This window comes from Barbatula barbatula (assembly GCF_947034865.1).
Source record: "Barbatula barbatula genome assembly, chromosome: 20".
Classification (NCBI taxonomy): domain Eukaryota; kingdom Metazoa; phylum Chordata; class Actinopteri; order Cypriniformes; family Nemacheilidae; genus Barbatula; species Barbatula barbatula.
The window spans coordinates 21152962-21176362 of record NC_136783.1 but is presented as its reverse complement, the minus strand read 5'-3'; the positions used below and the strand labels follow the sequence as shown (position 1 = coordinate 21176362).

Sequence of the window (23401 nt, the reverse complement as noted above, 5' to 3'; positions counted from 1 at the left end):
GCGCGGGCTTGTGGGAGATGGAGTTTACTAGTTAAGGCTCGTTCTGATACGTCGGAGAGTGTCACGTGATCCTCTCGTCGCGCTGCACGTCCCTTAAAACGTTTCCTGTGGCGCGTGATGGAGAAGAGAGTTCACGAAGTTCAGCTAAATGAATCTTTATGATGAACATCAACGTTGCTAAAAACACATCTGTGATGCGAATATTAAAGTTGAAGATCTAAGTTTGATTTATAAGCTGCAACATGACGCAAAAACAGAGTTTAGAGGTTCGGTTCGTGGCTGATGAAGATGTTTTGGATCATATTGTGGAGAAACAACAAGGTACACGTGTTTATGATCTGACGTCAAAAGATGTTTCGAGTTTGATTTGTTAGTCGCAGTCATGAACACGCATACGATGTGATAAAGATGTCAGCAGTGCGTCATGTGTTATTGATGGTGAATATGTCACACGTGTTAATGTAGATGTTAAAGCAGCTCACGGGGGTGTTCAAACCCTGGTCACCCTGAAGACCCCTCAGAAATCAAAGACGTCTGCTGAGGAGGATGATGGTGATGATGATGAAGATGTCTTGAATGAGCAGAACTATATGGAAGCTCTCTGCACCGACACACAAGGTCAACTTGATCTCGGACGTTTCGCCTAAAGTTGTTCTGTAGTGCTAAAGAAATTCATGAAGATAATGGAGGTGTAAAAGGAAAAGAGTTGAGATCTGTTGGGTTTGTGTGTATCTGTTGTTGTTGTTGTTGTTGTTGATGTTGTTGTGTTTTCTGTTAATGTTGCTGCTCAACAGATGAGCGTGAAAGTGGAGCGTCAGCCGGCGGATCTTCTGTCTTCACCTTTCAGACCATCAAACGAGCCAATAAGTTGTCTCGGATAGGTGAGCGCGTTCACCCTCCGTGTTAACATGTGACATGATCGGTTTCATGTGATGACAGTTGTGTGATGCGTGTCGCTCTGTGTTCAGCGTCTGAATGGGCCCGGACGCCTGGGAAAAGCGTGACGTTCTGCACATCAGACACAAACGAGGATGCTACAAGCCCGACCCGCGCCACAAAAAGTTTGTTTTGTTGTGTCATGCTGTTTTAACCGCCTCTTATTTCGAGGATTGACTCTTATTTTCGCTTTCCAGAATCGGCCAATCAGAACAAGACTCCTCAGAAGGTGAGCCGATGTATTAATACACTGGATCACTGGAGGGTTTTGAATCATGTCATTGTTTTTTACACGCTCTTTACTCTGTGATCAGGGAAAGAAAGTGCAGTTCATCTCAACAACGCCCCACAGACTCCGCAAACGCATGTCAGGTACAGTACATTATACTGTACACACTCTATAGAGCTTGTTAATCAACGTCACGCCGTGTTGAATGTTGCCCCAGTTTGGGAGGATGGCTGCTTGTGCGTTCAGTGCAGTGCTAGGTCGGTCTTGCTGGCATAATGCAAAGTCTCTCCGGAAATGCCAATAGTTCTTTTACTTTTGATTTCTCCATATATCAAACAAAACAAATAACCGTAGATGTCAAAACAATAATGGTAGTGGAGTATGATCCTCCCAAGATGGCGGCGCCACTACAACATGCAACATAGGGCTTTACGTCAGCTTCACATTCTCCACATAATCAACGACATTTACTGCCTTCTTATGTCATGGTTGAGTGGGTCTTAATTTTATGAACGGGCATCTGAAGTTTCATGTCTGATTGTGTTGGTGAACGTTATCCAGCACCGACACTGAGATCAGAGAGTGAAAGTGATCTCTCGCCATCAAACTCTGAGGAAGATGAAGCTGAAGAACTTGAGTCAAAGCAAGACGTCCAGCCCAAAACACCCAGCAAAACCACAGCCAGTGCCCTCTATAAAACACCCAGCAAGAAGAACAAGAAACTACCTGAGGTGAACATTTCAGCACTGACCTTGACACGCTGACCTTACACTGACCTCACTGTGACCTTTCATTCCAGTCTGATTTGGTGGATGAATATTTCGAGGCTCACAGCAGCTCTAAAGTTCTGACGTCCGATCGGACCCTTCAGAAGCTCCACACACCTAAACTGGATCGGGTGAGGGACCGTCCGGATCCTCTGGTGTAGTTGTTGATTTGTGTTGTTGTGTAACGTGACTGAGATGTTTGTGTGTGTATGTAGGAGACTCTGCTCAGTCTCTTGGCTAAAAAGCCTCAGTGTTACACTGAAGAAATAAAACAGCTGAATGAGAAACACGAGAAGAACTTCAACAAGTGGATGCTGCAGCTACAGTTGAGTTGTGTGTGTGTGTGTGTGTGTTGTTGTGTTTGTCAAAACGATGATACACATTGTTAATCTGTGAATGTTTCAGCATGGGTTTTAATATCCTGATCTTCGGTCTGGGGTCAAAGAAGCTTCTACTGGAGAAGTTCCGCACGTCTATGTTGTCAGACTTTGATCATCTGGTGGTCAACGGCTTTTTTCCCAGCATGACGCTCAAATCGGTGTGTGTGTTTGTGTACGTGTGTGTTTCATACACATCAGCTGTGATGTCACAGTGAAAGATCTGATCTGTTCTTGTGGTGTGACGTCATGTAGATATTAAACAGCATCACTGGAGATATTCTGGAGCATGATGGGATGTTCCGTAACCCGAGTGACCAAATCGACTTCATTGTGAACACTCTTAAAGAAGGTATCGCTCATCTGTAACACAAACCTTCAGCTAAAGACTCACTCTCAGATTCTGTATTGAGTGTAAAGGATTAAACTCTGAATGTTGTGTAACTCTTTCAGACCCAGACAATCACATCTTTCTGATCATTAATAACATTGACGGAGCCATGTTGAGAGGTGATAGAAACCAGCAGGCACTGGGACAGCTGGCGTCCATTCCCAACATGCATGTGGTGGCTTCCATCGACCACATCAACGCTCCGCTCAGTAAGTGTGTGTTTGTGTGAACTGACTTGTACAGCTGTTTGATAGTATAGATGGATAATATCTGCTGTATTCTGAGTATATTTCATATGTTTGAGTGTGCTACACATGTGTGTGACGTGTCATCTGTGTATTTCGCAGTCTGGGATCAAGCGAAGATGAGTTTGTTTAACTGGCTGTGGTACGAGACCACCACATACATGCCCTACACCGAAGAGACCTCGTATGAGAACTCGCTGCTTGTCCAGCAGACGGGAGCGCTCGCGCTGAGCTCACTGACACACGTCCTGCGCAGTCTCACGCCAAACGCCAGGTAACACACACACACATCCTGCAATGCCTAAATATTGCAGCATTTATTCTAAATCGTTTATCAATGTGGGTCATTCTCTTTTTATAATGAGTGTGCCCTCATAATCTTAAATTAAAATATGAAAATGCACTTCTATCCTGTAATGTAACTGTTTCAAAGCCAAAATATAGAAGAATTTTGTTATGAAATATCCCAAAAGAACTTGCTCATACTCATTCAAAATTCATTCATTACCTCGTTTGTGAACATGATGGGCGATCTCCATACGCCCCTGGATGGTGAAAACCACATCCCATAATTCCACTCTCCTACATTAGGTCATTTGAAAGTGCGCCATCTAGCGATCCAAATTTACATATTGTGTCTTAAAAATGATGTATATTAGACGGCTTGGGCGGCGCATCTGTCAACTCCTCCCCTTCAACTGCTGCCAGTTCCATTTCAAAACACAATGGCTGTTTTTATACATCCAATCGAATCGCAGAGAAAGACTAAATCCACGGCCATTCCATTTCACTCAGAAATGCATAAAAATGCAAAAGTAAAAACAATCGCAACTTCCGGTTCACGGGGACTTTAACTTTTCTGGTAGTAGTAGATGTTTAGAAGGTGTCATCTGTAGGGAAGGGAGACGAAACCCTGTGAGCCCTGGGGCTAAATTATGAAAGACCGGAGCATCTGTAATGCTAATGCTATTCATACATTCTTTATTTTTGGTCTTATTGTTTTATAATAAAATATCCAAAAGAACTAATAAGACTACCTTTAAAGATCCAGAGAGCAGTAATACTGTTAATAATCTTAATGATACCCATCTGTATCTGGCGTGTGTCTCATATAGGGGGATCTTCAGATTACTGGCAGAGTTTCAGTTGGAGAACAGAGATAATCCTGCATACACAGGTATGATACTGACCACTCACTGACCGTCTAAATTCATTGTGTTTCACTTGAATCGCAGATTAAAAGTGCATTATTGACAGTGTCTAAACTGATTCAGTCATTTAAATAAGTCAAAGCTGTTTGTGTGTTTCAGTGATTTCTGTTTCTGCTGTTCCTTCAGGTTTGTCTTTCCAGGATTTTTACCAGCGCTGTCGTGAATCTTTCCTGGTGAACAGTGACATCACGCTTCGCACGCAGCTCACTGAATTCAGAGATCACAAACTGATCCGGACCAAGAAGGTCAGAACGCTTCTGTTATTTGGTGTGTTAATACAAACGTAACGCGTATGACTGAGCAGTGATGTGTTTGTGTGTGTCAGGGTGCAGATGGGGTGGAATATCTGCTCATCCCTGTTGATAACGGGACACTGACGGACTTTCTAGAGAGGAGCGATACAGACTGACTTCTGCAGAAGCACTGCCGCTGTGTTATAGATTAGATGAATCATGTACATAAAACTGTAAAAGAACATGGAGAAGAACCAATAAACATTCTTGTGCATATTCCTGAGTTTATTTACATATAAAAATACATTCTCATAAATATTGAAAGGAAACGTTATATTTGGAGTTAAAGAACAAGAGAAAGGTATTTTCGTTTGAACAGAAGGCAACATGGGAACAAACACGAATGCAAACTTTACATGTGATGTTTTGTTCATGATGTGAAACTCGTCTGTCAAGTGTCTGAATGGGTTTTCTTTGTTTTAAAAGAGTGTAAACACTTAGCGTCTGGCCTGAGATCTTTAGTGTTCGTTTCAAAATATTCGTCCAAAGTTATTATATGAGACCGTTAATGTCGTTATTATTTCCTGTATGGAAATATTTAGATTTTGCTCAATCATGGCTGGGGGAGATTTTTACATGCAGATGGAAGATTTCTGACGCTCTCTCTGTCGACTCCGTGATCTCAGTTTGCTCTCAGCGACAGATTGAACTATCGTCAGTTCATCGATGTCCAGATCCTTCAGCAGGAGAAGAACCGCCTCCAATGTGTGACTCTGTCCACAAACAAAACCGTTCACACGATGAAGCATTTCATTTCTTTCAAACCATTTTGAAACGCAACAGTAAATATATTTGTGGCGTGTCTTCAGTGTTTGTGTTGTACCTTTCTCTTGGATGTTTCTCCGGGCTCCAGTGGAGACGACAGCGATGGGAACTTGTCTCTGGGCAACAGCTTCATTCCCAGCTGAGCACGAATTTGACTGAACACAACAACTCACAACATCAGCACAGACAAGTTAAATAAGATGGGACACCCTAGAAACATCTGATCTCACTTGGTTTCCTCCATGCTGTAATTAAGATGGTCAGTCTCGGAGTCTGCTTCTGTAAGGCCATTGTTGGAGCGGACAGGGGCGGAGCCTGGAGGTGTGACAAGCTCCTCCCCTTCCTTAAATGCTAGTATGAGTTCCTCCTCTGTGACCGCTGCAAGAGCAGAAATTCAACACTGATCAAAACGTTTCTGCAGTTTATAATGTGTGGAACGTCATGTGAACTGACCCTGATTGTCGAGTTTGTGCAGTCCGGGCAGATTTCTGAGGACGGTCAGACGGTATTGGGTCGGGTCAGAATCACAGCACGGATTCTCCGCTAACCACAGAACCTTCAAACGGGTCAAGTGCTTCAGGTGCTTCAGTTCTGACAGACTCTGAATGTTGTTACGTCTCAAATACAGCTCAGTGAGATGCTGACATGATGATATGTGCTCCAGAGATGAGATCTTATTAGCACTACAGACAGAGAGAGAGAGAGAGACATTATAGATACATGATGATTTTCATCATTGCCAACACTCATTCATAACACAAAGACACAAACAAACCTCAGTGTGAGAACCTCAATGTTAGGGATTTCCAAAAATATCGATATCTGTGAAAAAACATGATCACAGCAGGGCCACATGAGAATGCTGCCTAGGTAGGGTGCACACTAGGTATTACAATCACACACACACACACATTACATCATGGCAAGTTTATAGCGTACAACGTTAATATCATGGAGAAGGAACATAATGTTAATGTTATCTGATCATATTTTGTGACATCATCACGGCATCAGAAGAAAAAGATTCAGACTCACATCTGTCAGATTGCAGCCCCTGAAAAACACGAGAAATGACCTTATAAACACGCACATTCAACAGATATCTTCAAATAAATCCACAGATTAAAACACAAGCACGTGAAGAATGATGTTTACGAGGCTAAACGCTAATAAACCGCAGAAAACACACCAGCAGTTTAATTTCTTCACACTGTCGAGGTCTGACGCTTTCGCTCGAGCCAGGACGAGTTTGCGTGTTAGTTTCATGTCGCTGAAATGAAGTTTCTCGAGTTTCAATTCGTCTCCGTGGATCTGTGGAGCTCCTGCGAACATGACGTCTGCCAGTGCGCATGCGCGTAACCCCGTGTCCATGACAACAGCGCTCGGTTCACCTCACGAGCAGCAGAGGGCGACACGTGAACATCCCTCAATGTGTCAATTCATAAAAGTAAAAAAGATACAAAAGTAACTTTGGTTTGAACGACATTTGCAAAGATTAACCATGTTTTAATACAAATAAAACCAAAGTTAAAATAACAAATACAAAGGGAAACGCTCTGTTCCGTTAATGTGTTTGTGTAAGTGTACACATATTGATTACAGCCTGAGTTCTTTTAAAAAAGGTCATTCATATACATCATAAACACTTATTGATTAAAAACTCGAGAAGAATGCGATTTAAACAAACAGTAGGCGGAGCAGGACGTGTGCGCGCTCGCGAGACCGACGCCTCTTGAGCTGAGCGCAGTGCACGAGCGCGGTGCACGTGAAATGAGGCTCATCAGTCAGAGTGATCTTTCGTGATTAACGGGTTTGTGTCGGTTCTCTTTCGGTTCTCTGTCGGTTCTCTGTCGTCATGCTCGTGGACTTTGAGAAGCTGCGGATGAGCGGCGCGGGTAAAGCCATCGCGGTCCTGACGAGCGGCGGGGACGCGCAGGGTAAGTGACATTAAAACAAACATTCAATCTCAGCCTGATCGCGTCCGTCAGCTCGACATGAATGTGATGATTTACAGCTTCATTTAAACATTTAAACAACCTGCAGTGACATTTACATTCAACTTTAATCACAATCGCTCAGAAAGACAACATGCACGCTGCGAACTGTTTCTGTTATAATCGAGTATGTGAATTAGTGTGCACAGAGGAAACTGGCTCCTTCCCAGAAGTCTTTGTGTTTTCATGAGCTCGCGCATGAGTGTTATGTAACCTGTCCGTGCAGCTTTGCATCTAGTTTTCATGCATGTCACGTGTGATCCACATTTATTTGCTCATGAAGTGTGCATGTGAATAAATTGACACACATGCATGAGCGGTCAGCTCATTTACACACAGTGAACATTGACCGGTTAACCAGTCCGACTCACAATGGTGTGTGTGTGTGTGTGTGTGTGTGTGTGTGTGTGTCTTGTGCAGGTATGAACGCAGCTGTTCGTGCAGTAACACGCATGGGCATTTATGTGGGTGCTAAAGTCTACCTCATATACGAGGTAAGTGATGTCACCTCACACGTACTGAAGCGTCGGCGAGGTTCTGTGACGCTGTTGAACTCATGAATGTTTTTCTCAGGGTTATCAAGGGCTGGTGGACGGAGGCGATCACATCAAACTCGCCAACTGGCAGAGCGTCACCAACATCATTCAGCTTGTGAGTGTGACACGCATGTGCGCTCGGTCACGCATGTTCTGGATTGAGATGAAATCAGCCGTGTTTATAGTGTGGTGGAAATCCGCCGTGACATGACCTCGGTGACCCTGAGTTCTCTTTCTGAGCTCATGATAATCTCACACGACACACTGCATACTCTGTTCAGTGTTATTAGTATGTTAGATAGCATGTGAGAAATCTATGTGATTTGATTTCGATCCTGTTTTTCACACAAATATACTTTTTTCCTCTTGATTTTCTCACGACTTCCTTTCTTGAGTTGCACGGAAATAATCGTATGATAATATTAGATGGCTGATGGGTGTGATGTGATGTATGTCAGGGTGGCACCATCATTGGCAGTGCCCGCTGTAAAGCTTTTACCACACGAGAGGGTCGACTGGCGGCTGCGTTTCACCTGCTCCAGCGCGGCATCACCAATCTGTGTGTGTGTGGAGGAGACGGCAGTCTGACGGGAGCAAACATCTTCCGCAGCGAGTGGAGTGACCTGCTGGACGAGCTGGTGAAACAAGGTCACACCTCACAACAACACACCAGATGTTTGATTCATTACATGAGAAAGTCCTGTATCTTTATCGTTATAGTTATGGTGTGAACCTCGCTATTCTCTTGAATTGTTTTTATGGTTATCACTATAATGTGAACAGACCTTTAACCTGTGTGATGTCATCAATGTAACAGATGTGTTGTGCGTGTTGTTGTGTGTTCAGGGCGAATCGTAGACTCTCTGGCGCAGCAGTACACACATCTGAACATTGTGGGTCTGGTGGGGTCTATTGATAATGATTTCTGTGGAACTGACATGACGATCGGAGCTGATTCTGCCCTTCATCGAATCATGGAGGTTATTGATGCCATCAGCACCACTGCGCAAAGGTCAACATACATGCAGAGACACGCACATACGCCATCACAGACATACACGCACTCTCTCTCACACACACACACACACACACACACACACACGTTTGTAACATAAAGCTGTTCACTCACATGATTCTGTGTTCTTCTCAGCCATCAGAGAACTTTTGTACTGGAGGTGATGGGTCGTCACTGCGGGTATGTCCTGTTTGATGATGTTCTTCTGGCTTTAATGTTCTTCAGTGATCTGATGTGTCTGATGTTCTGCAGGTATCTAGCGGTGGTCTCAGCTCTGGCGTCTGGTGCTGATTGGCTCTTTATTCCAGAAGCTCCACCAGAGGACGATTGGGAGGATCACATGTGTGCTCGACTGGGAGAGGTCATTATTTTATATTTAATGAGTTCTTTTCATTATGTCATCCAACAGCGTCACACATCTGTCAATCACTGATGTGTGTGTGTGTGTGTGTTTACAGAGTCGCAGTAAAGGTTCTCGTCTGAATATTGTGATCATCGCAGAAGGAGCCATTGACAAACAGGGGAAGCCGATCTCATCAAACTACGTTAAAGATGTGAGACTGTCAATCAAACCTCACAAGATGTGCTGATTCTGTTGTGTGTGTTGTTGTTGTTCACATTTTCGATCTCTTTCTCTCCTGGTTTAAGTTTTCCAAAGGTCCTTTAATCTCATTGTGTTTGTTACAAATAATGCCAAAGCATTACACATAAAACATCAATACAAAAACTCTCTTCTCTCTCTCTCTGTGTGTGTGTGTGTGTGTGTGTGTAGCTGGTGGTTCAGAGGTTGGGTTACGACACGCGTGTCACTGTGTTGGGTCATGTTCAGAGAGGTGGAACACCGTCTGCCTTTGACAGAGTTCTGGTGAGTTGAGCAGGAGTTTAGCTGCACGTCAGCAGGTTGTTGTGTTTGTTTTAGTGTACTGTACACAAGTTGTTGTGCGTCTGTGTGTGTGTGTAGAGCAGTAAGATGGGTGTGGAGGCTGTGGTGGCGCTGTTGGAAGCGACTCCTGAGACGTCTGCGTGTGTGATCGGTCTGTCAGGGAATCAGGCCATGCGGGTGCCACTGATGGAGTGTGTCAATATGGTGAGAGAACACGCATGTGATCAACAAACACACACGTGACCAACAAACACACACGTGACTCACGGAAACGATTTCACAATCAGGGATTCATTGTGTGTTTGTTTAGACTAAAGAGGTTCAGAAAGCTATGAACGAGAAGAGATTCGAAGAAGCCATTCAGCTGCGGGGAAAGTGAGTTCTGATTCATTCATTCATTCTCGATGTGAACGAATCTCTGTCATGAATCTTTTCATTCGTTGCGTCACTTCAGAAGTTTCGAGAGCAACTGGAACACATACAAGCTTTTAGCTCACCAGAAGCCATCTCAGTCACAGGTGTGGACATTCTCTAAAACACTAATTATGAACCAATAACATCACCATTACATCATCCAATCATACATAAGCATTCAGAAGTGTGTTTGATGTTTCTCTTCAGAGTGATCACTCGATGGCTATTCTGAACATCGGCGCTCCGGCCGCGGGCATGAACGCCGCTGTGAGGTCAGCGGTCAGGGTGGGACTTGCTCAGGGTCACAGAGTTTACACCATTCATGATGGATTTGAGGGTCTGGCCAATGGAGCGGTGAGACACACACATACATGATGTTGTGTGTCATTTGATGTAGAGGTCGACCGATATATAAGGCAGATATTTGTCTTTTTTTTTATATATCAGGCCAATATCCGTGGGTTTAGTAGCACCGATTTAAAGTCGGGCAGATCTGCGGGTTGCTCGTGTTATTGGTGTGGTGGAACGTCCTGCAGACCCCAAGCCAAAACTTTTGCAGCACTACTATTTTTTTTCAGTTTAATAGATTTTTATATATAAAGTTGAATTTATTTTATTGAAATGCATATTTAAGTTTACATTTATGATCCAACAAACTTGAAAAATTCAGCTTGATAAGTGCTCTAAAACTTTTATGTAAATAATTGACCGTTTTATTAAATGACCTGTTTTATATATTTAATACATATGAAGGGGAAAACTTCAAAATATCGGCCATCAGCTGACCCTGACCTCTAAACATTGGCATCGGTTATAAAAAAAACCTATTCCGGCCGATCTCTAATGTGAAGTGAGTACAGGAAGTGACACGTGTGTTTGTGTGCAGGTGACTGAGGATCACTGGCATGATGTAGCAGGATGGACGGGACAGGGGGGCTCGCTGCTGGGCACCAAACGGTCAGTTGTGTCTGTAAACGGATCACTTAAATATTTAAGATAAAACTGTGTTATTTGTTTTAAAGCTAGCACTTGTAAAACGTTCAATATCTCAGACTGTTGGATACATAATCTGATCTGATTGTTCAGAACTCTTCCAAACTCCTGTATGGAGAACATTGTGGAAAATATAAGAAAGTACAGCATTCAGTCTCTGCTGGTGATCGGTGGATTTGAGGTACAGAATGCAGAATCTTTATGAAATGGTGTGTGTGTGTGTTGTTGTTTCTGAGTGTTATTTCTCTGTGCAGGCGTATGAAGGCGTTCTTCAGCTCGTGGAGGCTCGCGGTCATTATGATGAGCTCTGTATCCCCATGTGTGTGATTCCAGCTACTATCAGTAATAATGTGCCGGGCACAGACTTCAGTTTGGGCACAGACACCGCCGTGAACGCTGCCATGGAGGTGAGATGCCGTACAGCTTGTGTGTCATGAAACAGACCCGTGATCAGCTAAATGAGCTTCACTTGTGTTTTCTCAAGAGCTGTGATAAAATCAAGCAGTCTGCTTCTGGAACCAAACGCCGCGTCTTCATCGTGGAAACCATGGGAGGATATTGTGGTTACCTGGCAACCACCACAGGCATCGCCGTGGGCGCGGATGCTGTGTACATCTTTGAGGAGTCGTTCAACATCCATGAGCTGGAGGTGTGGGGAGAACAAACATCTAAACTATGTTTTTGGGTCTAATTTAACTGTCACGGACAATGACGTCATCAGTAATTGTGCTAAACCTGTGATACGTTCACTCCTCGCAGACAAACGTGGAGCATCTGAGAGAGAAGATGAAGAACGATATTCAGCGCGGACTCGTGTTGAGGTGACATTGCCCACGATCCCACAGCATGTGATGATTTTATTTTGCTGTGTTCTGGTGATAGATGACCGGCTTGTTTTCTGTAGGAATGAGAAGTGTCACAAACACTTTAGCACAGATTTCATTCATAATCTCTACTCGGCTGAGGGGAAAGGCGTCTTCGACTGCAGGGTGAACGTTCTGGGTCACCTGCAGCAGGTGAGAGAAAGCCCCTGAAAAATCGTTCATTCAAGATATATTTTCATATTTGAATTGGTGTAAGGATGGTTAACTATGTGTTTCTTATGAAAGTTCTTGTGTTTGTTTGTTTAGGGTGGAGTGCCCACACCGTTTGACAGGAATTTTGGCACTAAAATGGGGGTGAAATCTGTGTTGTGGCTCACAGAGAAGATGAAAGATACTTACAGACAGGGTGAGAGACAGCGAGGCTCCTCAACACATATACTGTAAACGCAGAAGTTACCTTAAAGTTAAAAAATGTGACTGAAAAGAAAATAATTCTTATCAGGGAATTTTTATTAGCATTCAGGCCCAAAATACAAAATCTTGAGTCATTCAAATAACTCTAGTGACTATATATAATAATGTTGCTTATTATGATATTGATTTCATAATTTTGTCATTAGATGATAAAGTCTGTGTGTTTTCAGGCCGTGTGTTTGCTAACGCTCCTGATACGGCCTGTGTGATCGGCATGAAGAAGAAAGTGATGTCCTTCAGTCCCGTCACGGAGCTCAAAGCACACACAGACTTTGAGTAAGTATTACATGTCTCACTTCATGCATAATCGATTGGCTTATAATCAGTTGACGTCACATATATTTATTTTCACACTTTCACTAAATGAGATTTAACGGGGCGAGAGAAATGCCTGATTGACGAAATAGCAACAATAGCACACTACACGGAGTACTGTATTTTTACACAAAACTGTATTTCTGAGGTGGTAACTGGAGACAGTTGAGCATGTAATATACTGAGATTATGTTATAGTACTGCATTCTGCACACTGTTATATACAGTTCTGCTTTTCAAGTGTAGTATGCAGGATGTTAATGATCATCACTGTAATGTGTGCGTGTTCCTCTCAGGCACAGAATGCCGAAGGAGCAGTGGTGGCTGAACCTGCGGCCCATGTTGAAGATGTTGGCGAAACATCAGACCAGCTTTGACGAGTATGTGACAGGAGAGATTGAACACGTGACCCGTCGAAGCCTCAGCATCGAGACTGGATTTTAAGAGCTCACCCTGAAGAGCTCTTGAGTCCTGCTGCTAACTGTACTTTTATAGCCACACAGTAATTATCAGAACGGTGATGCTTCCATAAGTGTTTATTCATTAACAACAGTATTCTTTACATTTCAAATGAATAAAAAGTGTTATGTGATGTTGTGTTAGTGCTTCGAACCCTTCCTTGTTCCTTTGTCTTGTATTTATTTGTTTTAAACTACTGGTCTGCTGTAACATTTCCTTAACAAATGTGAAATACTGTAATGAATTGATTTGCTTTATATATATATATATATATATATTAGTTATTTGTGTTTATATGCACCAATCACTAACACTTTCATATGGAATGTGTGGGTGCACGAAGGAAGATTTCTTGTGTTACTGAAGGAAGTCTTTGAATCTGGTCTGTGGTGAAACTGTGCAACGTGTTTTATTATTTCTGTTTAATGTGAATTGTCTCTGTAATTCCTTGTGTGATGTTTGTATCCTCAGTAATTTTTCTTGATCTGTCCTGTAGAAATGCTGCCAATTGTTAACCACGAATCATGTTTACAGATGATCACATTCTCAGATCTGTTTGTATAACCTTTCAAATATGTTCTTTAATAAAACCTAATAAAGTTATTTTCTGATGTATAACTAAACTGCTGTCCTTTATGCTGCTTTGGTGATGAAAATAACCAGTAAAGTGATAAAATGTCTAGAGATTAGAGAAACATATTTTGTGATTGTGAATACTACAGAAAAAACTTATAATAGTCGTTTTAATGTGTACAAACATCACAGACCCTGTAATGTTTATTTTGTATAATAATTTATATAGAATTGTAGAATATTTGAAGAAATCGGTTCCAAAAGGAGAACTCCGTTAAAAAAACATGTTTTTATTATATTATCATGTTTGTGTATATTTGGAGTTATTATGGCTCAAATCAAAACAAACCAACTGTCGTTTGATTGATATTAATCAGACTGCACGATAAAAAACATGATTTTTGAACATTTTTTAAAACGGATTTATCTCTTTTAGGAACACAACTCTTCACTTATTATCTCTAAACTAGAAAACAGCGCTGCATGCTGGCGTCTGTCCTCCGCTATCCCACAATGCTTCAGTGTCTGCGCCGGTAAATCGCGCATGCGCGGTTGCTCGGTCTCTTTTGGATCCGCACCTCCACAGCTAAAATGGTGAGTGTTTGTAGGCCGTGAGAGAAATCTTCAAACATCAGACGAAACTAACTTCCATTACTCACTCTTCTCTGTGTTTGACGGTTTATAAAGGCGACTAAACATCATCGATGCGTTAGTTGTCGGTATAGATCACGATAACGTCTTTACATCCCAATATGATTATTCGGGTTTCTGCTCGGTCCGCGCTCTTCAAATCCACTTATGTCGATTAAATAAACGTGTTTCTCATCAGACGTGATATTTCTAATGACGTTATTTCACATTAGTGTCCAGTGTTATAATGGTTTGGTCTGTTTAATGGCGGTCAAACGGAGACTAGTGTGATTTGAAGGCAGTGGTCACTTTGAAATAAAATCTGTGCCAAATCCATAATGTAGTGCAAGTGGACGTCATTGGTTTTGTGAATAAGAATAATTGAAATGTGCAGATTCTCTTAACTGTAGTTTCTGTCCTTCATCTGTGTGTGTCATATAAATGATATTCATCATTATAAAACGCGTCCTCATGAGTTTGATTTAGTCGGGACAGATTCCTGTTTAGTGTTGTTCAAGTGTCAGTGTGTTTAAATAAATAAATAAATATTCATATAAATAATTTCCTGTTCATAAGTGTATATAACAAATGGGTTGTTCTGCATTTACAAGCCACATTTCTTTTGGGATTGAATCTGTGACTTGTGTTGTAAACGCATTGAGCTGCACTCCCTAAGAAAACACGAAGCTTTTGCTTTAGAGCTAATTTGAGAAATTCCTGGTGTGTTAATGTCGTCTTGTTTTCTATCAGGCTAAGCGCACCAAGAAGGTGGGAATCGTGGGGAAGTACGGCACCCGTTACGGTGCGTCCCTCAGGAAAATGGTGAAGAAAATTGAGATCAGTCAGCATTCCAAATACACCTGCTCCTTCTGTGGAAAGGTGAGAAACCCGCAAGACACTCGAGCTTGTCGTCTTATCAACGATATACTGTAGATGTACATTTCATCTCTGATGTGTGTGTGCATACTCAGTCAAGAGCGCCGGATCGGTGTGCACATACTTGCGTTTAGAATATATATTTTAAAATCCTGATGCATGCAGGGAAATGTTGGGTTTTTTTTAATGGCCATTTTGTGCGTACACAACTTTCTTTTGCATCAGGCCCTAGATGACTGATAATCCTGTTAGCATGATGATGGATATCTGTGATGTTTTCTTTTTCTTGTTGCGTCAACTTTCATACAAATGATCGTTTTTCATTATAGTTATAATTCTGGTGTTTGCTGATGCATCTGTTTTCTAATGAGGTTTGTTTTCTCTTGTGCTCTGATCCAGACTAAGATGAAGCGAAAGGCTGTTGGAATCTGGCATTGTGGATCCTGCATGAAAACTGTTGCTGGAGGTGCCTGGATGTACAAGTAAGAATGAGGGAATTCTAATAGAAACTGAGCACTGATGTCATGATGATGATAACATAATGATGATGTGTTTTGTGTCCTGCAGCACAACATCAGCCGTTACAGTGAAATCTGCCATCAAGAGACTGAGGGAGCTGAAGGACCAGTGAGCGTCAGGATGTGTTTTTGTACAGATCACCACCTCGTTTTGGACTGTTTTCTCTGTGACTCGTTGAACATCTCACAATAAATGAGTCTTGAGCGGGATTTTGTTCTGTTTTATTTCATGACCTGGAAAGACATTTCGGTTTCACCTGGAGGAATGAATTTGTTTTGACACAAGTGCTCAGGTTCATTTGAGCAACCCTAAGAGATCAGTGATGGTGTTTTTTAAAACGCTTATTAGACTTGAATTATAATTCAGTACAGCTTCACAGATTATATGTTAAAATATTTGTCTGGAAAACCAGTCACCCATAAAGTTTTAAAGGGTTTATTCTATTGAAACTAATGGTAAAATCACTAAATTGATGTTAAAAGCAACTTGGAATTTATTTAATCTCGCAGACTGTACCACAGAAAATCTTCATACACAAAGTACTCTGGGGTGTTTTTCTCCAAAACCCATAATTGCATTACTATAACCCAGCGGTTCCCAAACTTTTTTTCCTGCGCACCCCCTTCTATGTCCCAACAGGGTTGGCGCACCCCCAATCCCCACTTAAAAAAAACGCAACAAAGATTTGTTTTATCGCCATATAAAGACTCATGTTTAATCATGCGCAAAAAAACAAAACACGCATGACAATAACATCAACAAAATTTCAATATAATACAACAAAGCTACGCACAAGCTTCCACTTTTAAGAGGACGAGTGACAGACACAGGCTCAGTAACAGAAAACACGGTTATTTTCAGCCGCGTAAAAGAAACATTGCAGCAATAGGCCAGGCCTATTAAATGACCGTGGAGCTAGCATCATCATCATCATAACACAACTGTTATGGAAATTAGAATGACGGTACCTTGAATTACATTGCAATGAAGTTACAAACGATCCACAACATTAAAGAGAATAGGCTCCGAAATAGATAAAATAGGCCTAGGCTCAATAAAAACGAGGATCAATCTGAAACTTTTCAAGTGCGACAATAAGAGCAGTGTAGAAACGTAGAAGAAGACAGCTGCGGTCTTCTTCTACGTTTCTATCAAAAACTAATAAATTATAGTTTTTTATTTAAAATAAAAGCGATTACAAAGGAAATGTTTACTGTTCATGTTTTTTTATTGTATGGAAAAATCCCACTTAAAAAAACAGATCGCCATTACATTTTTCCTCTCGCGCACCCCCTGGTGGCAGCTCGCGTACCCCTGGGGGTGCGCGCACCACACTTTGGGAATCCCTGCTATAACCCTTAACTTTGAAAAACTATACTGTGACACTGGTAATAATCGCTGTAGTTAATAATCGCAGATTGGTTTTATATTGTTTTTATTTTAAAATGGCGATTATATTGACACTCCCTTCAACATACGATTGTTCACACAAAAATGTCTTGAGGTGGAACACCTGTGTCTGTCAATGGGGTTCAATGTCGTTTGGCTACCAGTGATATCTTTTGTGTTCTTTAGAAGAAAGTCACAGGTTTTGAATGACATGACGGGGAGTGAATGATGTTTTATTTTGGGTGTAGCGTTACTTTAAATTTAAATGCAATTAGTTAATACTCAGAAACAGATTTGGTTTCCGATTTAAAACCTGTATTTGAAGAGTTTGGTTCCAAAATGAGATCATTGAGATTACTGTTTTCAAAAATCATGTTTTCCAATTAATACCAATCAACCTGCAGTGGGTTTGTGTTGATTTAGGCCTTAATAATTCACAAAATACAACAAAAAGGTGATTATTGATTTCCTTTTGGAACCAAACTCTTATTGTCACAATCTGCAGGTTTAAAGGGACAGGTCACGCAAAAATGAAATTCTGTCATTATTTAATCACGATCAGGCTTTTCCAAACCTCTATAAATGTATTTGTTCTGTTTAACACAGAAACATATCTGGAAGGACGTCAGTCACCAAACAGATCTCATCATATGTGCCAGTTAATGGGGGATAAGATCTGGTTGTTTACTGACATTCTTCCAGATATCTTCCTGATTTTACTCCTGTCTGTGTACTCGAGTTCACACGGCGCTGCGCAGTTCTGTCCATTTATGACATTAGAGTATCGCGAGAGCTAATCCGAAGCACAGCTTTTGAGTCGCTCTCGCGATACTCCTAAGGAGTACACCGATCGGTCCATTTTCAGTGTAAAATATACTGTCGTGTTTAACTTATTGACCCTTTATTATCTATACACGTCAGAGTTCAATGTAGACATGTTCTACAATCATTATTAACACATTATCTGTCTACAGTGGGCGGAGTCATCTCACGTGACATCAACGAGCGTCTCCTGCATTGTGCGTCACCGGGGCGACACACGCGGCGTTCTTCCGTTCGGCCTGTAGACGCGCTTTCATATTTCTACTCGCGTTTACATTAAATCTGACCGCAATAATGGCCGCAGCCCCCGTTCCCGTGAGGAAAAGGATCATGAAGGAGGAAGACATGACCAAGATCGAGTTCGAGACCAGTGAAGAAGTCGATGTGACTCCGACGTTTGACACGATGGGCCTGAGGGAAGATTTACTGCGCGGGATCTACGCATACGGTATAAATGCATCATAACCGAGTGGTTGACGGTTTATTGGCGATACTGAGTGTTTTGAACGGACGAGGGACGGTTTGGACCGTAAAGATCAGTTTAAACCTGTTTTTATATGCGGACATGTGTTTGTTTGTTTGTGTAACGTATATAAGAGACCATCTTCAAAACTGTGTGTGTGTGTGTGTGTGTGTGTGTGTGTGTGTGTGTGTGTGTGTGTGTGTGTGTGTGTGTGTGTAACATGTTAATGTGTAAATCTGGATCTGTGATTTTGTCCGTTAAGATATATACCGTCTGTATGTTCTTTGTGTTTGTATTCGACACTCATTAGTTCTGTCCAGTCCAACAGATTCATGTTTCTCAAGCATTTATGATTTTAGTATCTGTAAATGAATTTAAATTATAATAGTCAATTCCCAGTAGGCTTGTTCGGGTTACACTAGAAATCTCTGTGCATTGCAAACTGTGTTTCTTTTCATTGTTTCCAATGGTTTAAATAATTGTTGTTTCATCATTTGTAATGTTTGTCGTCGTCAGGTTTTGAGAAACCATCAGCCATTCAGCAGCGAGCCATTAAACAGATCATAAAGGGAAGAGACGTCATTGCCCAGTAAGTCGACGTTTGTTTATAACTGTGACCCTTATTGTAAAAGTATGAGGGATTTACATTGATGCATCTGGCAGACGGTTTTATCCAAAGTGACGTGCATTGCATTAAACTTGACATTGTATCTGAGTATATGCAATCCCCTGAGATCGAACCCATGACCTTGGAGTTGCTAGCTTTGCTCTAGTCTGGCATTAGTGATGGACGGTTTGCAAAAGGAATCGTTCTTTTGAACTGGTTCACCAAATCCCACTGAATCGTTGAAAAGGGTTCAAGTCTCCAGAAAGCACTTATCCACTTTGTTTTCAGTTAGTCTTTGACGTGCATGAGTATGTTAACTCCAGCAGACCGCAACTTGCACGCGGAACTGAACTGCTGATAATAAGCACGAGTGGAAAAGCTGATTCTGAGCAAATGGCGTCATTACGTTTGTGCACAAATAAACCGTTTTTCTTAACCGGTTCATTGAAACGAACTGTCCGAAAGAACATATTTGCTGAAAAGATCTGGACTTCTCATCTCTATCTCACATACTGAAGGTCTGGAACTTCTCGGTGCTTTATTTGGTCAAGGTCCGCCCAATAGGCCGTATGACTGACAGGTAGAGCAATCAACCATTTTTCGTCTTGAGCCTCCTAAATGAGGTGTGGAAATGTCCCCGCACGAACAGACCGGTGGAAATTCACAAACGTGTCCAAAGTTAACAGCAACTAAATTAAGTTTATGCCATGATCTTCGCATACTTTTAAGAATGAAGCGTTTAGTCGATCGTGATGAATTCTTATAGCAACCGCTGTAAACACGACATCTTACTTCTTGGATCAGACGGCCTTGTGTTGTTTCCTGATGGACCGTTAAAACGCGTCTCCTGGAAATCCTGTGAAATTTAACCAATCAGGTGACGACTTTGAATGTAGGGTTAGAGGATGTTACAGACATTCAGCCAACAGATCGCAGGCGTGACGTCTGAGGCTGAGACTAGCTTTTGTTCTAACCACAGGAAAGCGATTTAATAATAAATCATCCATCTTCTTCTCAGGTCACAGTCTGGTACTGGTAAAACAGCCACATTCTGTATCTCAGTTCTGCAGTGTTTGGACATCCAGGTACGTGAGCCGTGATCCCCCTGTGATTTAATGTTGATTTTATGTGTAGATGTTATAACTCTGTTTTGCACATTAGGTTCGAGAGACTCAGGCTCTGATTTTGGCTCCAACTCGAGAGTTAGCAGGACAGATTCAGAAGGTACAAGAGACCTTTATAAACGCTGACTATAGCCTCACATGTCCGCTCTTAGCCAGCGATGATCACTGATGGTATTTTGTGTTGTGCAGGTGCTGCTGGCGTTGGGTGACTACATGAATGTTCAGTGTCACTCGTGTATCGGAGGCACAAATGTGGGTGAAGACATCAGAAAGCTGGACTACGGTCAGCATGTGGTGGCCGGGACTCCTGGAAGAGTGTTTGGTGAGTTTGCATTTCTCTTCATCCTGTAACTGGTTTCTACTAATAAACGGCTTATCTTTATACATTTTCATATGCAGAAGAATCTTGTTTGTGTCTCACCGTATTTGTTTCTTCTTCATCCAGACATGATCCGCAGGAGGAGTCTGAGAACACGTGCCATTAAGATGCTGGTTCTGGATGAGGCAGATGAAATGCTTAACAAAGGTGTGTACAGAAGGACTCTCTCTTGTGACAGGATAATCTGTCAGATAACCTTATTATTCTTCCTATATGAAAACATGTGACTGCACGAGACGAAAGATTGCTGTATTTTTTTGGACAGGTTTTAAGGAGCAGATATATGACGTGTACAGGTATCTTCCTCCGGCCACTCAGGTGTGTTTGATCAGTGCCACGCTGCCCCATGAGATTCTGGAAATGACTAACAAGTTCATGACCGACCCCATCCGTATCCTGGTCAAACGGTGAGAAGCTGCTTCAGTGCTTCTCTGTGTTATTAATCAGAATTGGAGTGATTATGACTCTGGTAAAGGCAGTTTTTAGCTGTGGTAAAATCATTGTAATTCACTGGTTGAGTTGTTTATCGTTTTTATCATAATGGTAACAGTGGGAGAACGATTGAAGTTAATTTTACAATAATATCTACACAAAAAGTTTGTCTGAACATATTAAATATTGAAATTGTAAGCTGCATTATGGTTTCATGTGTTTCTCGTCGTCTGCAGTGATGAGTTGACTCTGGAGGGGGTCAAGCAGTTTTTCGTGGCTGTTGAGCGAGAGGAGTGGAAGTTTGATACGTTGTGTGACCTGTACGACACGCTGACCATCACACAAGCTGTCATCTTCTGTAACACCAAACGCAAGGTCAGTCTCTTTAAACCACTGAGAGTCTAGATTAAAGTTCATCTAGATTTATTTTCTGAGCAGGTTTAATGATATATAATGTTTTGTGAGGGTTCGTTTTAGCCACAGAATGAAATATATGAAAATATCATATAGGGAAGTCTGTAGTCTACCATGAAACAAACCTGCATGTACGTGTTTACTTGTGTTTGTTTACACACACACACACACACATACAGGTGAACATGTACACACAGGTTTGTTTTCTGTTGACTACAGACTTCTGTTGTTTAGCTGATTATTTTCTGAACGTGTGGTGTAAATGTGCACTCGTTTCAGGAGCAGTTCTATCTGATTAGACATCATCTGCTTGAGGTCACTATCAGAGTTTTGTGTAGTGTTTGAAGTGAGTGTGTGTGTGTGTGTGTGTTTCAGGTGGACTGGCTGACAGAGAAGATGAGAGAGGCAAACTTCACCGTGTCATCTATGCATGGAGACATGCCACAGAAAGAGAGAGAGTCTATCATGAAGGAGTTCAGATCTGGAGCCAGGTAAACATCAACTCAGGACTTCGTAACGTGTGTATGTGTGAGGCTGTAATCGGGTGTTAATGCCGTGTGTGTGTGTGTGTGTAGTCGAGTGTTGATCTCCACAGATGTTTGGGCCAGAGGTCTGGATGTTCCTCAAGTTTCTCTCATCATCAACTATGATCTGCCCAACAACAGAGAGCTGTACATTCACAGGTACAAACACACCCATCCAGCGCTCACACACTTGTGTTCATAGAGTTTGTGTTTGATTTTTTTTTTTCACCTATCACGTCAGGATTGGTCGATCGGGGCGTTATGGCAGGAAGGGTGTGGCCATCAACTTTGTGAAGAATGATGACATTCGTATCCTGCGAGATATTGAGCAGTACTACTCCACACAGATCGATGAAATGCCCATGAATGGTGAGTCTCAACACACAGCTCAGCTTTTTATTTATATAACATTCAATCAATACCATTATTTATAACAATCTTGACATTATACTGTAAATCTTTAGCAGCTGAGTTCGGTTTGATTTTTGTTTTGCAGTTGCTGATCTGATCTGAGATGTTGAATGCAGCCTGAAATTTCCAATAACCGTTTTATTCTCATTCTGATCTTTTTTCACCTCTAGTCATTTTGTTATTTTTAATTTCCTCTGGTGTTTTTATGTAGTTTGAGCGAGTATATTGTGTTTAAGGAGCGGCTGTTCCATGCTCTTCATTGGATTTTGTAAATAAAGAATCTTTGTCACAGTCTATGGTCTGATTTGTGTTATTTAATAATCCAAATCTTATTGAAGTGCAGTCATTGAGTATGAAAACGTGTGTAGTGTGCAGATCTTATTTGGTGATTATAGATGGTTTCATGGGACGCATACACTTGGCCCGTGTTTGGTTATCAGCCTGTCTAGTGGCTAGTGAAATAACATTAGTATATAATGCAGTATAATATAATATTTATATTGAAATGTTATTGCACATAACCTGTATTCATTAAATTACAACTGTACTACATATAGATATTATATTAATAGTGCAATATTGACCAATTGATCCCCCCATTTTATGTCTAACTGGTTATCAATAGTTTATTTTTGCTTAAAAATGTGAAAAGAAAACCGGACAGAAAATCCTTCAGAGTAAACATGTACTTCATCTCTGTTCTTCAAACTGCAGTACCACAGTTCTGTATTCACTGTAATTAAAACGTTTGATTGTACGGTGGCTGTGAATGTCCACTAGAGCTCAATCCTTTAATGAGGTTATTTACAGTCATTGAGTGACCGATCTCACGCTCCATCAGGATATAACATCATGTTCACCTTCACCACAGAGTCTGTGTTTACTGTCACGGTCATCTCTACAAACACTGTTTTACAGCTTCATACAATCAGACGCAGTGAAGCCTTAAAAAAACATCAATGTCCAAATGTTACCATGGTGATATTAAATGTGTTGGGATGTGACTCGGAAACAGCCTGTGCAGAATTTAGTGGATTTTGTTTAAATGTAGTCAATAGCTTTTTAACTGGACAGCAGATTTCTTAATATTTCATATTTCTTAATTTTGTTCTTTTAT

At 41.5% G+C, this 23401-nt stretch overlaps 5 protein-coding genes across 5 annotated transcripts; 4 read left to right on the top strand and 1 right to left on the bottom strand.

The window, feature by feature from the left end:
• The first annotated feature begins 56 nt into the window (after positions 1–56).
• orc2 (origin recognition complex, subunit 2) lies at positions 57–4887 on the top strand. The gene is made up of 16 exons (XM_079482922.1): positions 57–321; positions 466–618; positions 795–881; positions 969–1061; positions 1134–1165; positions 1251–1308; positions 1727–1896; positions 1965–2063; positions 2148–2257; positions 2338–2470; positions 2565–2661; positions 2763–2909; positions 3048–3219; positions 4061–4122; positions 4283–4401; positions 4482–4887. Exons 1-16 carry the CDS (start codon positions 243–245, stop codon positions 4563–4565), a joined length of 1695 nt encoding a protein of 564 aa, XP_079339048.1. The 5' UTR covers positions 57–242; the 3' UTR covers positions 4566–4887.
• Positions 4659–6617, bottom strand: cfap410 (cilia and flagella associated protein 410). Its single transcript, XM_079482923.1, has 7 exons — positions 6404–6617; positions 6250–6268; positions 5990–6036; positions 5668–5897; positions 5445–5592; positions 5273–5369; positions 4659–5162 (listed from the first exon to the last, which is right to left on the bottom strand). The coding sequence occupies exons 1-7, from the start codon at positions 6583–6585 to the stop codon at positions 5022–5024; spliced, it is 864 nt and encodes a 287-aa protein (XP_079339049.1). The 5' UTR covers positions 6586–6617; the 3' UTR covers positions 4659–5021.
• Positions 6618–6918: 301 nt separating this feature from the next.
• pfklb (phosphofructokinase, liver b) lies at positions 6919–13377 on the top strand. The gene is made up of 22 exons (XM_079482458.1): positions 6919–7151; positions 7629–7702; positions 7782–7859; positions 8203–8392; positions 8591–8756; positions 8895–8939; positions 9012–9120; positions 9218–9313; positions 9532–9624; positions 9721–9846; positions 9953–10017; positions 10097–10160; positions 10264–10410; positions 10943–11013; positions 11143–11230; positions 11304–11456; positions 11534–11698; positions 11809–11870; positions 11954–12065; positions 12180–12279; positions 12518–12623; positions 12959–13377. Exons 1-22 carry the CDS (start codon positions 7070–7072, stop codon positions 13104–13106), a joined length of 2340 nt encoding a protein of 779 aa, XP_079338584.1. The 5' UTR covers positions 6919–7069; the 3' UTR covers positions 13107–13377.
• Positions 13378–14206: 829 nt separating this feature from the next.
• Positions 14207–15928, top strand: rpl37a (ribosomal protein L37a). Its single transcript, XM_079482454.1, has 4 exons — positions 14207–14288; positions 15075–15203; positions 15600–15682; positions 15768–15928. The coding sequence occupies exons 1-4, from the start codon at positions 14286–14288 to the stop codon at positions 15829–15831; spliced, it is 279 nt and encodes a 92-aa protein (XP_079338580.1). The 5' UTR covers positions 14207–14285; the 3' UTR covers positions 15832–15928.
• Positions 15929–17718: 1790 nt separating this feature from the next.
• eif4a3 (eukaryotic translation initiation factor 4A3) lies at positions 17719–22578 on the top strand. The gene is made up of 12 exons (XM_079483458.1): positions 17719–18378; positions 18910–18982; positions 20019–20085; positions 20162–20224; positions 20314–20446; positions 20570–20650; positions 20769–20910; positions 21172–21310; positions 21725–21840; positions 21925–22032; positions 22115–22242; positions 22370–22578. The coding sequence occupies exons 1-12, from the start codon at positions 18225–18227 to the stop codon at positions 22384–22386; spliced, it is 1221 nt and encodes a 406-aa protein (XP_079339584.1). The 5' UTR covers positions 17719–18224; the 3' UTR covers positions 22387–22578.
• Positions 22579–23401: the final 823 nt, after the last annotated feature.